The sequence below is a fragment of the Nomascus leucogenys genome, chromosome 2, assembly GCF_006542625.1.
Source record: "Nomascus leucogenys isolate Asia chromosome 2, Asia_NLE_v1, whole genome shotgun sequence".
Lineage (NCBI taxonomy): Eukaryota > Metazoa > Chordata > Mammalia > Primates > Hylobatidae > Nomascus > Nomascus leucogenys.
This window is the reverse complement of record NC_044382.1, coordinates 47731050-47747784: the sequence shown is the minus strand read 5'-3', so window position 1 is coordinate 47747784 and position 16735 is coordinate 47731050. Positions and strand designations below refer to the sequence as shown.

Here is a 16735-nt window from a genome sequence, read left to right as displayed (position 1 = left end):
ACGTGATCTTGGCTCACTGCAACCCCTGCCTCCCGAGTTCAAGTGATTCTCCTGCCTCAGCCTCCCGAGTAGCTGGGATTACAGACACATGCCACCACACCCAGCTACTTTTTGTATTTTTAGTAGAGACACGGTTTCGCCGTGTTGGCCAGGCTAGTCTTGAACTCCTGACCTCAGTTGATCCCCTGCCTTGGCCTCCCAAAGTGCTGGGATTACAGGTGTGAGCTACTGCACCCTGCCTGGGGTTTTTTTTTGAGAAAGGATATCACTGTCACCTAGGCTGGATTAGTGGCAAGATCATAGCTCACCATAACCTCTAACTCCTGGACTCAAGTGATCCCCCTGCCTCAGCCTCCCAAGTAGCTGGGACTATAGGTGTGCACCCCCACACCCAGCTAACAAACTAAGGTACTTTCACCAAGCAGGCTAAAATACTTGTTTTGAAAAATACATTTAAAAGAAAATACTTAGTTGGTGTGCTTGTAATCAATCCCAGCTACTCGGGAGGCCAAGGACGAGAATCACTTGAACCCGGGAGGTGGAGGTTGCAGTGAGCTGAGATTGTGCCACTGCACTCCAGCCTGTCAACACAGTGAGACTCCATCTAAAAAAAAAACTACTTAATTGACCCAAATGCCTTTCTCTCAGAGCTCCATACTGGAGTCCTACTTGGGATGCTTTAAAATGACTGAGTCCTCACTATGTGCCACAGGTGATTCTGAGCGCTTTACATAGATGATCTCAATCTTCACAAGAAACGGAATTCATACAAACTCAGGAGTTGCATCTCTGGGTTGAGTAGTGCCCTGCCACTTACTAGCTGTGTAACTTTGGGGAGGTTATTTAACCTCTATGTCTTGGCTTCCCCATCCACAAAATGGAAATAATACTAGCAACAAATACTTGTCTGTACATACAAAGCACTTAGGATATTTTGTAGCCCATAATAAGTGTTCCATAAATGCCATTACTAGTGGCAAGCTTTCTAAATTTTAGGCAGTAGCTACGATTGGGGCTGACTTATTCCAGCAATTTCTGGTAGTATTCCTGAGTAAAGAATTGCGGAGAAGGCCAGCAGCGAAGGCACCTACAGATCCTTGTGATTCCACTAGAATCTAAGTCTTCAGGTAGACTTTGGGGTCTCTGAAATCCACACCAACAGGGGGCAAAGACCATGCTTGAGGACAAGCTCATGCCATCTCCCTTGAGCTCACCGCACAAATATAGGCACCATTTGTGTTCCATTACAACTGCTCCCACAAAGGTTTCTATCCCTCACCCCATGGCCACCATCTAAGGCTGGAATAGGAAGAAGGCGCAAACACCAAAAGGAAAAGCTAGTAGTTTATATAGATAGATATATAGATATATAGATATTGATAGATATTGTGTTTACATAGTCCACAAGTTAAATGCAGGTATCCATAAGAAGAGCATTAACAATAAAAATACAATCTGTGTGTAGCCAAGTACAGAGACTTAAAATGGTAAAACAGCAAAAAGGATCTCACAAAAGTACAAATATACAGTACAAATTGATTTATTTAAAACAGTTACAAAAAAGCACAACAAAATAGAGATTATCCTTAGAATTATTAATGCTTTGTTAAAGATCAGGTAGGATTAGAGGGTAAGAAATGGTATTGGGTGGAGGGAGCACCTGACTAGTTCTAAGGCTTTAGATACAATGCAGTTGATTACATATTAATTCAGCCATTACATACTGGGGATAGTAGATGGGGGATCAGTAATTTATCTACAGGGAACTCCTACACAGATCCATCCAGACCTCCCCAGTGCCATCCTTCTCCACTCCTTAGGACCCTAAAGCCACCTGGATGACAACATTCCCATCCTTTCTCCACCCCATTCCCTATCCATATATTCTTCCCTCGCCTAAGGTGCTGTGCAAGCTGAGAGCAGTCTGCTCTCTGCAGCTGGATCATATACTGTTTTGGCTACAGGGATCCTGTGTGACTAAGAAGGTTGTAGGGGACAGCCTTATTTTAATACTTTAAGTTAGCCATGAGTACAGTCAGTCCCTCCCCCAACACAATCTTGATTCTCTTGAATGCAAGTATCAGTCAAGTGAGGGATCAACCCTGCCTTCAGCAATACCAGCAATGCACTAACCACTCACAGCTCACAACTACGTGCAAACTCCCTGTCCAGGGGGTGGGTGTAAAACCACTGTGTCATCAGCTCACGCTCTCTCTCTGAAGAACCTCAGTCCCCATGACAGTCATAAAGACAAATAAATGCTTCCAAGTTTGACAATAGGTAAAGGCACATGGGCTGCTGCCACACACACTGTAGGCAGGAACCCAATTTGAGGCCATCTTCACTGCTGGGCATTTGCAGTGGAATGGCTTTGGGATCACAAAACTTTGAGTTCGCAATCTACCAGGGAGGGATCTAGGTTTAACTGGAGAACTAATAAACCTTTAGTGTGAAAAGTGCATTTATGACTATTGTTCCTGCTGGGGAGGCAGCAGGGCAAACCGCAACACCTCTCCTCCTTCCGCCCCAGGCACTGTGCATAGTCTGCAGCTAAGGAGAGAGTGCAGTCCACTCTAGCATCTCTGGGGCCAGTGTCATCCTAGGCACAGAACAGGCTTCTGGTCCAAAGATGGATCCTAGAGTTGAAAGAGCAACTGACAGCTGCAACGACCCAGATGCTTATTTTATTATTGCATAATGTGGGAGACCTTCCCTACCCCAGGGAAGTTGGAGGGCGAAGGCTTCCCAGCAAAGGGCAAACAGGTTCCTGATCAACATCCAACCTAATAAGGTTCAGCTCCTCAACTGTAGTGTACAACTTTTGCCCATCTCGAAGGTACTACAGCTTCAGTGCGGTTTAGTAAACTTGGCCTAGGAGGCCAAGATGTCTCCCTAAAACTTAAGTCTCTGTCCTATTTACTTTGTTTATAAGACTGTGACCTAACTTCCCATGGCCAATTCAATCAACTGGGTTATCTTTACTCCAATGGACCCAGGCCTTTTCCCAGTCAATCCATGTCCAACCCTTCATCTCCAGCGTCATCACTCAACTCTTCAATATGCCTGCTTGCTGCAGGTTTAAACCACACCACCATCCTGTGCTTCCCCCTAAATCACCCATGATGCCCACAGGTAAAAATAAAACTAAACCCCACTTGAGGTGCTATTTCAGCCAAACTTTAAACCCTCTCCAAACTCCAGAATCCACCTAACTGGAGCTGGACGAACTTCACTGGGATGCTGGCATGGGCCCTAATGTGGTTCCCTTCATTTAGTTTTTAAAACAGGATACAAGATACCACAAAAGAAATAAGTTAATACAACAGAAGACACCACTAGTAGAAACCTGCTTGTTTCTCCCTCAAGATAGTCAGACATTTGGAGCCAAAGGGCTCCCAATAGCAATGAAGCCTTATCCCTTTGGATTTACCAGCCCACCAGCAGCATTTCATACCATCCCTATTGAACATGACTTTGCTATAAAATAACATGGCCTAACACAGGTAAGAATGAACCAGACGCCTAGACTTAATCTACATGGCCAAAGACATGGAAGGATAGGGAGCTGTAGAGGGCAGCAGGCAGGACAGTGAGTGGACAGCAGCAGTGGCAAAGCAGCGCAGGGCAAAGCCCTTGGTGTTATGACCAACTGGGACCAAGAATATAGAAGGATCAGCCCAGATCGGCTGGGGGCCCTCCCCTCAGGTACAAGTACTCAGCTCTGAACTCCCAGAGCCCCTTCCCCCCATGCCACCTCTTCCTCATGTACACTAATCTTGATAGGAATGATTCAAGACTTGGCTTATTATCCATCCATGACTGGGTTCCCCTATTCCCAAATTGGTATACACATTTTTATACAGCGCCAGTCAGCAGTCCTCCTTTCTATTCCTAAGAGCTGGAAACGTCCTACTGCTGACAAGGGACAGGCTCTGGCCCTTGTCAACTGCTCACTCCTAAAAAGTTGACAACTTCCCACTAAAATACTCTCTAAAAACTGCTCTCATGTCTCCTGCAAACTCAGGAAGTTCCTATAAGGAAGAATGGACACACCACAGGTTAGTCATATTTTTCATGCCTGGAGGAAAAGACTAAACTAGAGGTTAAAGGCAAGGGGGAGGCCACAGCTCTGACCGAGATTTACAGCACAGAGCTTCTTTTCCTGGGGACCCTATTTTATGAAAGATACCTTTGCAGCTCAGCAAAATCAAGTATTAATATGTTATATATGCATGGAACGATACTGTGATATTACCGGAACTGCTGGTATTGCTTCACCAGCAAGAGACAGCAACAGAAAGGTCAGGGACCAACTTGCCAGGGTCCTCAAGAATTTCTCTTTCCAGAATTCAGTGGAAGTTACCGGGTTGGAAAGTCACAAGTAGCCCAAGTGCAGGGTGATTTGATCTAAACTAATTGGTCTGTATCTGGTTAGACACAGGTTTGCCCCATAAGGAGAAAGCTCAGCTTGTGTCCTTGCAGACACTGCTTGAGCATCTACTGTGTACACGTCACTAAATTCAGTTGATGAGCCTTCCTATGAAGAAGGACGCTTGTGAGAAACCCGTGCAAACAGTGAACTCTAGGAATGAGTTGCTCATGAAACAGCCAGAGATGAGACCTTCTCCCAAGGCCTTCTCCTCATTTAAGGGGATTCCTCAAGACTCAACCCCACAGGCCCCCACTGTAGGAAACAAGCCAGAGAAAGCAGCATTCAGAGAATGGGGGACAGAGAAGGGGAAAGATATCATCCTAAATGCAGTACAAAGTTAGTGTCTGGTTCTGACACAAACCAGATACTGAAGCACTCGCGGTCAGGTCAGCAGCTTCCTTTGATGGACCCCCAAAAGCTGACTGACCAGGCAACTGCTTTCAAGGAATGAAACAGTGGAGTGTAGGGCTTGTAGCAAACAAGCCAGTTTCAGTCACTCTGTTCCCCCAGGAGAACAACCTTTAGCACCTGAACACTAAGAATGACTCCATTCTCAGAACTTCCCCTCCCCCCAGGAGGTAGGTAAGATTATTTATCCCCATTTGGCAGGTGGGGAGGAAGTGAAAGAGCCAGAGGTCACGGGACTTGCCGAAGTCCTTGACAGAGCAGAGATCAGACCTCAGAGGTTTGGACTCCTGATGCCAGGCCAGGTCTCGGCCAATCCAAGTATACCTTATAAAGGACATGCCAGGATCATAGCCTGGGAGAAGTCTAACCAGAGAGCTGCGTGGACAATACCCTGAGTTGCCTTCAAGAGTCTAAAGACCCCCAAAAAACAAACAAAAAAACCCACCCACCTGAAAGCTAGTGGGGGAGCCTAATTCCCAATACCCAATGGAACCCCACAGTCTGAGCTGATGCTAAAAGTTGTGAAGAAAATGTGGGATTAAGACATTGGCGGGGGTTGGGGGGGGGGTGCAAATGCAACTAAGATTGAAAATACTTTTTGCAGAGGAATATACCACCACAAAATGACATCTATTCAGGTATTGAAATGTTATCAAGACTATCCTAGAATCTTAGAGCTGGTGGTGGGAGGGGATGGCTTGGAGGCACCAGAATGCTGGGAGAAGCAGTGGAATAAGATGGGAGGGGCATATGGGACGTGTGAAAATGCCATGATGGGCACTGCCCAGCCACACATTCGCCCTGGCCTAGGGCATAGTTCCCTTCTTGTTTCTTCACCAAGCTGTTTGGCAGTGGAAGTGGAGGGGACATGATTTTGAGATTTTAAAAATAGAGATTATAGCTGAAAGGGAAACCAGAGAGACCCCTACCCACCAAAAACTAGAGGTCTTGGTCAGAGTGGACAAAACCAACTTTGCAGACAAGGAAAGGCAGTGCAGCTACAAATAAGGCCCAGGTCACGACACCATGCAGAGGTCAGGGCAGCAGGAGGGTGGGGGTGGCGCAGGCACTTAGGCACAACACAGACAAAGGTGGGGGGTCGGTGCCTGGGAAAAAGGGTCTACTAGTTCTGTCTAAAGTCACCATTACCAGCAAGATTCTGTGAGATTTCAAAGTGGGTCTGGCATGCTGAGTTGGAGGAGCTTTGTTAGGTGAGCTACCTTTCCAGAGGGCCTGCCTAGAACCCAGTCAGCCTGGCTATCAAGTCTTTCTCCCAAAGTCCCCTGACTGAGTCCCTGGCAAGGTAGTACTTCACTCTAAACCCTGAAGGGGCTCTCCCTCCGGGCCCCCGTGCTGCTAGAAGCCTTGTAGGCGGAATGGTGAGGAGAGATGGGGAAGGGCTATGAAGCAGAGGATCAAGCAGAGTCCTGTAGATGAGAGTGCTCCTCCCCCACACACCCAGCCATAGACATCTGGAACAAAATCACCCTTTAAAGTGCGCATCTCTCACAAGAAGGGTTCTGGGTGGGAACCCTCTTATTTCCAACCTTGGGGCCTCCTGCCCTTCCACCACAAAAAAGAAAAAAAACTTCTGACAGTTTAACTGCTACTATAAGCTGTGGATCATCATTTTTGGCTCTTTCTTTACTCCCTCCCTCTGCCATCTGCTCCCAAAGCCTGGACTTTCTCTTGCAGGAGCTAGGGATGGGGAGGAAAGAACAGGGAGGCCTTGATTTTGGAATGTTTCTTCTCCTGTGTGCACCCCCTTCCTTCCTTGCCCCAGGCCTGCTGCTCCCCATCACAACACCCTCTGGGGTTGTCCTGAAAGGACACCATGGGATAATGAGCAACAGATCCTGCCTTGGGAGGCTGACTTCATGCCTCCCCTTTCCCCCAAATCTCACTGCCAAGAAAGCCATTCCCTGCTCGGCGTGTGCAAATCCTCTGCCTGCTCACGGCAGCGAGGCGAGGCTCTGGGGTAAAGCCCCAGTCCTGGTCTGGGGAAGAGGTTCATTTTCCCGCATTGGAACGCCCTTCGATGGACAGCTTTACCTCCTGTGGAATGAAAGAGGGACGGAGCAGCGCAGCCCGTGCCTCCTCCCCTTGCATGCTGTATCTTTGGAAGCTCGGGGCTGGCCAGCAGGCCTGAGCACCGGACTCAGGCTGGGAAGGCTCTACCACACGGGAGCCCTCTCCTGCCGGCTGGCTCTTCCCCTCACTGTCACATAGCTCTCTGGGTCCCAAGACCGTCCTCTCAGGCCTTTCTCTGGGGGCACCCAGCTGGCCTGGGGGAGCACAGCTGGCCTGAGAAACTGAGTTACTGTTCAAGCTCTGTAAACTGATAGAGATGCAGACATCTCCCACCTGTAGCCGATGGCACGGCAGAGAGAAGAGTTGTGTTGTCCGCCCAGGGCTGCAAGAGGACCAACCCTGGCCATATACAAAGAAGGGGTGCTCGGGGGGCACCTCGATGCTCACTTTGCTCTGCTGCTCACCAACCACAAAATGCAGCATGACGAATCCAGGCCATTGGCTCTCCTGAATGTCCACGACTGTGCTAGAGTCAATCTTCAGCCCCCCGCTCACTTCAGCACTGCGCACAAAATCCTGGGTCTGGAGGTCCTCCACCCGCTTCAGCTCTCCCGTAGCCAGCTGGATGATGGCGCCTTTCATGAAATGGGAAGGCAAGTGGGAGGAGGTAATGGGGGGCGGCGTTGGCTCCTTGTCTGGGAAGGTGGCTCTGGCCTGCACGTCCAGACTTGATGCTACCAGGATCTCCGAGCCCACAGGCAGCAGGCCTGAGTCAGTTCCAGTGGGCACCAGGTTGCCATTGGCTACAACCATTGCTTTGGGTAAAGGTCTATGTTTTACTGGTTCCTGATGGGACTGAGGGTAGAACCCACGGGCCTGACTTTTCTCTGCCAGCTCTGCAGGGTTCCTGGCTGACCCTCGCCCCTCACCCTGATGGTCGGGGGTATGATGGGATAGATTGAGGGGGCTGGGTTCCTCCTTCCTCTGAGCTGCCACCACACGATAGTCCTGAGAAGCTAAAGCGCCAACCACCCGCTGGACCTCAAGGTCAGTGTCCGGGGTCCCCCGGTGTGCTGGTGCCGCTACCTCCACCCGTGGAGTCTGAGAACCTGAAAACAACTGTCCATCCACCACACATTCTACCACTGGCACCAGTCCCTGGCCTTCACCCTTGTTGTTGGGGGAGTCAAGGGCTTCACTTTCCCGTCTTACTAAATTTCGCTCTCGTGGTCTCTGTCCTCCATTTGCAGCAGCTGCTTCCAGAACAGACTGGCTCTCCTGAGGGGTAAGAACTGGGCTGGCACCTGCTGGAGGGGTTTCATGCAAAGTATACCCAGCAGGTAGCCTGGACATCTGATAATAAATGGGCATCCGACCTGGAGCAAGGTCCAGCGGCTGAGTACTTGAATGATGTGGCAATTGCCCAGGTGGGGAGGTGGCAGAGGGAGCTTTGTTAAATGAGTGGGCCGGGGAGGCAGCCTGTGGGGGAGGAGTGGCTCCTTCAGCCAGAAGTGAGGCATATGGCACAAAGTGTGGAAGGTGAGAGGTGGCAAGGTTGGCAGAAGGAGATAGGAGGGGACTCGGTAGGAAATTAGGTGGCACAGCATAGGGAAGGCTATAAGGAGACCCAATGAACTGCAGCGAGGTGGATGGGAGCTGAGCATAGTGGATTGGAGGATAGTGGATGCCTGGATGTTGAATTAGTGAAGACGCTACATTAAACGTTGGGGGCAAGGGACTCATATTCACCACAGATGGGAGGCCAGTTGGTGAAAAGGTGGCAGGCGGCACAGCCACCTTATACAGCATGCCATACTGGTCCACTGTCAGACCGGTGATGGCCTCAGCTCCATCACCCCCCAGGCTGACTCTGGCTCCTGCCTGGCTCTGCCCAGCCACCACAACCCCTCGGGACCATTCAGAAGCATCACTGGAGGGTGTGTGGTTAGTGGAGCAGCTGGTAGTTCTCCCCATATCCTCGCTGGTCACGGGGAGGTCTCGTTTCTTTGGTGGAAGGCATTCCTGACTCCTCTCATGAACAGGTTTCATATTGCTTTGTGGTGTTCCTGGAGCCTGGAAGGAGTCGGCTTGCTCCCTGGGGCATCAGAAGGGGCTTCTCTGTAGCTTCCCTGTACCCCTCTCTGCTTCTGGCTGGGGCGCCCACATCTGCTAGGGAACAAATCAGAGGCAAAGAAAAGTAACCTAGGGATGAGCCAAGACAAAGGAAATAGAAAGAACTGTGCCATGGAGGAAGATGTAACAAAGGGGACTGTTAGAAAATAAGGAGGAAAGAGAAAGGGGCAGACAAGGAGGCTACCCCCAACTCATCCAGCCTGGGACATGAGAGAAACAGTCCGGGAAACCGCAAGGCACAAAGAGCTACAGGGACAAGCATTCACCAATGCACAAATAACCTGTGGGCTCCACAAGCCCAGAGAGACCAACGGCTTCACGGTTAGTCATGTGTCTCATGAGCACCTTGTCTCTTTTCTGCCTTCTTCCCAAAGGGGGCTTTGAACACATGGTTTTTCCTGCCGGCTCTTTTGCTTTTTTTTTTTTTTTTTTTACACATGGAGTTTTGCTCTTGTTGCCCAGGCCAGAGTACAATGGTGCAATCTCAGCTCACTGCAACCTCCGCCTCCAGGGTTCAAGCAATTCTCCTGCCTCAGCCTCCCAAGTAGCTGGGACTACAGGCATGCACCACCACACCTGGCTAACTTTGTATTTTTAGTAGAGATGGGGTTTCACCATGTCGGCCAGGCTAGTCTTGAACTCCTGCCCTTGGGTGATCTGCCCACCTCAGCCTCCCAAAGTGCTGGGATTTCGGGCGTGAGCCACAGCGTCTAGCCTCCTGCTGGCTCTTTTTCTTAAGTTTCTCCTTTTGCTACCAAACATGAATGTGCCACCTTCTTTCCTGAACATATGACCTCATCCTTGCTTCCTTTCTGTAGCCTAATTTGGGTTATGATCTCTACTACTATCCCAAGCCTGGCTAAAAACTCTGTTCCTCCTTTGCCTCATCTCATCAGTACCTCAAGGACCTAGGTGTCAAAACCCTCAGGTCTGCTTGTGTTTTTTTTTTTTAAACTTTGCTCCCTAACCAGGTTATGAAAATTAACATCTTTGCCCCATGAAATAATACATTTTAACTCAGCCTCTATATAGTGAAAGTGATTAAACTAGTTTGCTGTCAACTTGTTTCTCCTCTTCACCAAAGAACAACAAAATTCTTCCGACCTTACGTACACTTCCGGTTCCCTAGTCTCAAAAGGCTTCTTTTCTTCTCAATGATTACCTTCAATTTGCCTTCTCTATTCATTCCCTTTCTTTTTTCTTTGTGCTTTCTTTTACCAATAGCTCCTTCTCCACTGTAGGTCTGCTCCAGGCACCACGCCATGAAATTCTGGTTCCATTCCTCTAAACATGCCTGTTTTTTTTCCCCGTATCTGTATGATTCATAAGAAAGTTCTCTTTCCCTTTTCTCTAATTGTTACCTTTCACAAATGCTTTTGTCTATTGTTATAAAGCAACTTTTTGGTCTGAACACTTCAATGCACATGAACTTTGCTGCCTATTTCTTCCAACGAGGTTCCAGTTCTTTGGATCTGAAAAGAGCTTTCTATATTATATTCTGTTCTGTTTTTCCACTGTGACATCCCGGATATTTTCCTGAAAGAAGGAATTCAAAGTGCCGGTATTACCTGAGTTTCCAGTGGTGCTTCTGAGCAGCTGTAGTAAGTGTCCTCCCGGCTGGCTCGGGAGCCTAGAAGATAGAAACAGGAATGGAGTAAGCGGCTGCCTGACCTCTAATTCTCCCCAGGGTCACCATGAAAAGTAATTCCAAAGCATTAGAGTATACACGTCCTTGCCTCATCTTCTTCTCCACAGGTAAACGGTACATTTACCCAGAGTGCCCAGGCAGTTGAACAGAGAGAAAAACATCTCTAATACTCCAACTTGTAAGAAGACATCCCTGAAAAAAAATTTCCATGTATCAAATTTCACTGGTTTTCCTTAACATCATTTCCCTAACATCTACCTGTGCCTGTTCCCCAAAGGTTAAATTTGCTGCAATCCAAATTTCAGATAAATGCACAAATAAAAATGGAAGCTTTAACACTGTTCCCATACGAACAATGGGAAGCAGGAAAAATCAACTCTATAGATTTCCCCTTTATTCCGGGCCTATGAAAACATAAATATGGAGTTATTTAAATGAAAAAAAGCAGCACTAGATGAGAAAGAACAATTATTTATGTTTCTGGGGCAGAAAAAGAGGTCAGGGGGGAGTCACTCAAGGGGAAGACTTATTAAGAGATTTTCAGGGTTAAAAAAAAAATGAGGGGGTGTGTGTGTGTATGTAAAATTTTCTGAGTGACAACTTTATACCAAGCGCTGAATCAGGTATCAAAGAAACTGAAAATATTGCCTTGGTCCACAGCTGGCTAACACTGGTAAAACAAAACTACCACTAAACCATCACTATGTGAATCTACACTTGCCAGAAACGCAAAGCGAGAAAGAATGGAGCCTTAACCTCTGAAAACAGAGAAGGTAGTACAGATGAGTGAGTGCTCTGAGAAACTGACTATCCTGTCCAAATCCTATAGAACACTCTAAGCCTCAACCCAAACCGAATGCAACATTTCTCTCAAGATTGGCAAAGTGCAGGTGTACACAAAAGGTGGAAGGATAGGAAAACACAGTGGGATGACAAATTCCTAATTCCACAAACACATATTATTACACAGTGGCATAAATGATGCCTCTTTTCTCCACCAGCAGCTTTAGTAACTGAAAAGCAGTTTGCTTTCTTCTTCATTCCCAACAGAAACTGGGGTCATACTTCAATCCCAAAATGATCCTTCCTTTTTGTAACGAAAACTTTAAAGAAAACCTGCCTCCAGGTCACCCAGAGGTTAGCAAACACAGGCTAGTAAAAGGACTGAAAGAGGCAAAAGGTCTGCAGAAAGGACAACAAAGAGCCAAGCCTGTGCGCCAGGTTCCCACAACGCAAAACACACTTAAGAAGCCGAAACCTCCGCCTCTCGAGAACCTCACTGAGGATCTCAAAGGGAAAACGCAGCTTGTGACCCCAACCGAGCTAACAGGGTGTTCAGGAGAGTTGCCAACGCTGCTAGCAGAGCCCGGAACCAAGCTCCTCATCACGCTTGGGTCGGAATCAAGGGGCTGAACCCAGCTGAAGACCCGAATTCTCTGCGGGCGAGAGGTGCGCCCGACAGAAAGGGAGAAGCTTGTCAGACACTAGGGTTATGGCTCCCAGTGGTCCCGCAATCCTTGATCTAACAAGGGTAGGGATCGAAATTGGGAACTCTGCGTTTAGAGAGTAGGGGGTCCACCCTTCACCAAGGGGGCAGGAGCGAGGCCCTGCAGGCGACGCTTCCTTGTTTGGGGGCCCTTCCCGCCCCGCAGACTCGGACACCTTGGCTCGCAGGCACACAGCCGCCGGGGCCTGAGGCCGCCTTCCAGGCCCGGCCAGAGAGAAGCGCGAGGGGGTCTAGGTACGGCCTCTCCCCTCCGTCTGTCCGCGGTTCATGGGCCCCGGCCCGGCGGAGCAACGGGCTCCTGAGGGCCACTTCCTCTGGAGCACCGACCCCAGGCCTGCCTGGCCCAGGCGGCCACCACTTCCAAGGACACTCACCAGCCCATTTCACGGCGCTTCCCAGGATCCACCCGCTCGTCCCGGAGCCGCCGCAACCGCGGCCGCCGCCATCCCCGGCCCCGGAGCCGCCCCACACCCAGCGCCCCCCCCAGCCGGGCGCCCGGAGATGGCGTCAAGCGCGTCCCGCCCCCGGCGCGGAGAGATTGCGTCACGGCCGGGTTGGGAGAGCAACGCCCATGACTCCCCGGGAAGGGAGGGTGCTACACTCCCTTCGCGTCGTTCGTTCCTTCTGGTGGGTGAACAAACTCCTCTCCCTGGGACCGGGTCACGTGAATGGGGCTGGGCCCGGCCCCCTCAGCCTGACCCCACAATGACCCCTCAATCTTTCCACCAGTAAATTTTGGGGGTTCCTAAACAGATCCCCGGGGCGTGGTCATCGGCGACCCCCCATTTCCTGGACTTCTTGTCCTGACTTGTACAGCCTCTTCTGGGGAACTTCGGGGAACCCCGAGGTGACCTAGGCTCAGGAGAAAAGGAGATACCTCTTACCTCTTGGGGACCCAGGTGGAGATAGGAAGTCTTCTTTCCTTTCTTTTTTTTTTTTTTTTTTTTTGGAGACAGAGTTTCGCTCTTGTTGCCCAGGCTAGAGTGCAGTGGCGTGATCTCGGCTCACCCAACCTCCGCCTCCCAGGTTCAAGCAATTCTCCTATCTCAGCCTCCCGAGTAGCTGGGATTACAGGCATGCGCCACCACGCCTGGCTAATTTTTTGTATTTTTAGTAGAGACAGGGTTTCTCTATGTTGGTCAGGCTGGTCTCGAACTCCCGACCTCAGGTGATCCGTCCGCCTCGGCCTGCCAAAGTTCTGGGATTACAGGCTTGAGCCACCGTGCCAAGTCAATAGGAGCTCTTTAAGTGTTAAGAAGTGGCCCCCGAGGGAGCTAAGAGAGTGAACGCCACTCGGGATCTAGGGGAAGGTGACAAGGAGTGGAACACCTGAAAGTTTAGAGAGAGCCCGGGGTTTAGTACAGTGAGAAGCAGCTTGGTTTAGTGGAAAGAGGGCTTGACTACTCAGTGAAATATTATTCATTACAAATTAACTAGTTATTCATTACAAATTAACTAGTTATTCATTACAAATTAACTAGTCAACTTCATAGTAACATGAACATCTGATTAACTTAAGTGAAAACAAAAGTGAGCGCCAGTTGAATTTATGTTTGAATAACAACTGTGTTTTTGTTGTTGTTGTTTCAGTTAAAGTATTAGGTTGGTGCAAAAGTAATTGCGGTTTTGGCCACCTAGATGGAGACTTTCAGTTTCTGCAAACTCTGTTCCATAAATAACAATTGGGCCGGCGCGGTGTCTCACGCCTGTAATCCCCGCACTTTGGGAGGCCGAGGCTGGCGGATCACGAGGTCAGGAGATTGAGAACATCCTGGCTAACACGGTGAAACCCCGTCTCTACTAAAAATGCAGAAAATTAGCCGGGCGTGGTGGCGGGCGCCTGTAGTCCCAGCTACTCGGGAGGTTGAGGCAGGAGAATGGGATGAACCCGGGAGGCAGAGCTTGCAGTGAGCCCAGATCGTGCCACTGCACTCCAGCCTGGGCAATAGAGTGAGACTCCGTCTCGAAAAAAAAAAAGATATGTCATTGCAGTTGCATGTGTGTGTGTGTGTGTGTGTGTACATATAATTTTGTTTTTTTTTTTTTTAGCCCTGTCGCCCAGGTTAGAGTGCAGTGGTGCCATCTTAGCTTACTGCAGCCTCAAATTCCTATGCTCAAGCAGTCCTCCCACCTCAACCTCCCGGGTAGATGCGATGATAGGCATGCATCACCATGCCCAGCTAATTTTTTAAAATTTCTTGCAGAGACAAGGTCTTGCTATATTGCCCAGGCTGGTCTTAGACTCCTGTGCTCAAGTGATCTTCCCTCCTCGGCCTCCCAAAGTGCTGAAATTTCAGGCATGAGTCAACCACACCCAGCCTCCGTTGTATGTATTTCTGTGTACCTGTACAGAAAAGGAGTAGAATACATAACTAATTAACATTGGTTATTTTGGGGAAGGAAAGTGGAATTGGGTGGTGGTCAAAAGGCAAAGAAACAACTTGTATTATTGTTTGAATATTTAGGAGAATATTATCTTAGAAATAAAAAAAGTAAGTTGAGATACAGATACAATGCATGATCTCTAAGATTCTTTCTAGAGAAGCCTTAGACCTCAATTATATTTTCTCACCTGGATGGACACATAGGGCCATAAAAAAATTATCAAGCACCACACACACACACACACACACACACACGCACACATGCACACAGCACAAATGGGAAAAAACAGTGAAGTTACTGCTGTCATCTAAATCATCTGAGTGTTTTGCTTCATTAATATTAATATTGTTCATGACAGTCTCCTTCTCTCTCAATTTGGCCAAGAAGGAAGTCCTGTGGTCACTCAGTGTGTCCGTTTTAGCACTAACTGGCATTCTGGTTTCTACTTCATTTCTTAGCTCACTAAACTGGCATTAAAATAGTCAAGATAGGAACGCTTGGACTATCCAAGCATATTCAAGGATAGCTGGTTTCTCCCAGATCAAAATATACACTCAGAGCTGGGTTTTCTGTACAAATTTGAAAGAGTAGACACAGGTAGATGTAAGCAAAAAAAAAAGTTTTATGGCTACCAACCATTAACATAATGATGTACATGATACAAAAGCATGTCCATTAAAAAATAAAAACAAGATGTTCTGATTGGTGAAACACAGGTGATTTCCAGGTTTGGCACTACAGTCCCAAAAGGGTGGGTCATATGTCCGCTGTATCCCATTCCTGAACTCTTTACTACTCTTAAGTAATCCTTTTTTCTTTGGTTGTATATCTTGATGGTAGAAAGCTCCATAGCAACAGTTTGACAGGTATATTAGCAATAAGTAAACTAATAAAGTTTTTAGATTTATGGAACAAAAATAACCAAAAGTTACCCAATTTATCCAAATATCTGTATTATTTTTCTGGAATCTGGATAACGCCCCTATTTAAGCTATTTATATTCAGTAAACCAGGCCAGGTGTGGTGGCTCACGCCTGTAATCCCAGCACTTTGGGAGGCCAAAGCAGGTGAATCACCTGAGGTCAGGAGTCTGAGACCAGCCTGGCCAGCTTGGTGAAGCCCCATCTCTACTAAAAATACAAAAATTAATTGGGCATGGTGGCCCGTGCCTATAATCCCAGCTACTTGAGAGGCCGAGGCAGGATAATCACTTGAACCCAGGGGGCAAAGGTTGCAGTGAGCCGAGATCGCGCCACTGCACTCCAGCCTGGGCAACAGAGTGAGACTCTGTCTCAAAAACAAAAACAGAAAACAAACAAAAACTGATCAAGTAAATGGTTTTTTGTTTTTGATGTGTTTTAGGTATTTGGGGTATTTAGAAAATGAAAAGTTAAACTTCAATCTGTTTTGTCCACTTCTTCCCTTTCCCTGGATTCCTATTGAATTCCATTGTTGGGTATAGATTGAATTTTTGTGATGGGAGAGCTTGAGCTGCTCTCTTGGAAGGAAAACAAAAATAAAACCCTGTTAACTCTCCCTGAGCAGTCAGGAGTTGCAAACTAGCTCTCTGTGTTACCTAGTTCTCACTGGTGATATTTCTTGTCCTGTAATACAGGGAGAGGAAACTCAGGAAACTACCCCAACTCTTTTTGACAATGCAGATCAAACCAGAGAGAAGCACTGGTAACTTGGGAAACCATGCGTGTCATAACAAGAGGAGTAGATGGTGTCTTTCATACTGTCATGTCTTCCTGTTTGTATACTTGAGCATGTCAAGGTGTCATTTTAGGAAAGGAACTTTATCTTTGGATGCCAATGGCAGAAACAACAACAAACCAGCCAGGCAGGGTGGCTCGTGCCTGTAATCCCAGCACTTCATGAGGCCAAGGCAGGCAGATCACTTGAGGTCAGGAGCTCGAGACCAGCCTGGCCAACAGGGTGAAACCCTCTCTCTACTAAAAATACAAAAATGAGCCAGGCGTTGTGGCAGGTGCCTGAATCCCAGCTACTCAGGAGGCTGAGGCAGGAGAATGGCTTGAACCCAGGAGGCACAGGTTGCAGTGAGCTGAGATTGCACCACTGCACTCCAGCCTGAGTGACAGAGTGAGACTCCGTTTAAAAAAAAAAGAACAGCAAATCCCAAGTATACATTGAAATTATACTAGGCCAGGTGCAGTGGCTCACGCCTGTA

At 48.2% G+C, this 16735-nt stretch overlaps 1 protein-coding gene across 1 annotated transcript; it reads right to left on the bottom strand.

Annotated features, from left to right (window-relative positions):
• Positions 1 to 1331: 1331 nt before the first annotated feature.
• Positions 1332 to 12662, bottom strand: ATXN1L (ataxin 1 like). Its single transcript, XM_003262966.3, has 3 exons — positions 12534 to 12662; positions 10573 to 10634; positions 1332 to 9037 (listed from the first exon to the last, which is right to left on the bottom strand). Exon 3 carries the CDS (start codon positions 8918 to 8920, stop codon positions 6851 to 6853), a length of 2070 nt encoding a protein of 689 aa, XP_003263014.1. The 5' UTR covers positions 8921 to 9037; positions 10573 to 10634; positions 12534 to 12662; the 3' UTR covers positions 1332 to 6850.
• Between the last annotated feature and the right edge of the window lie 4073 nt (positions 12663 to 16735).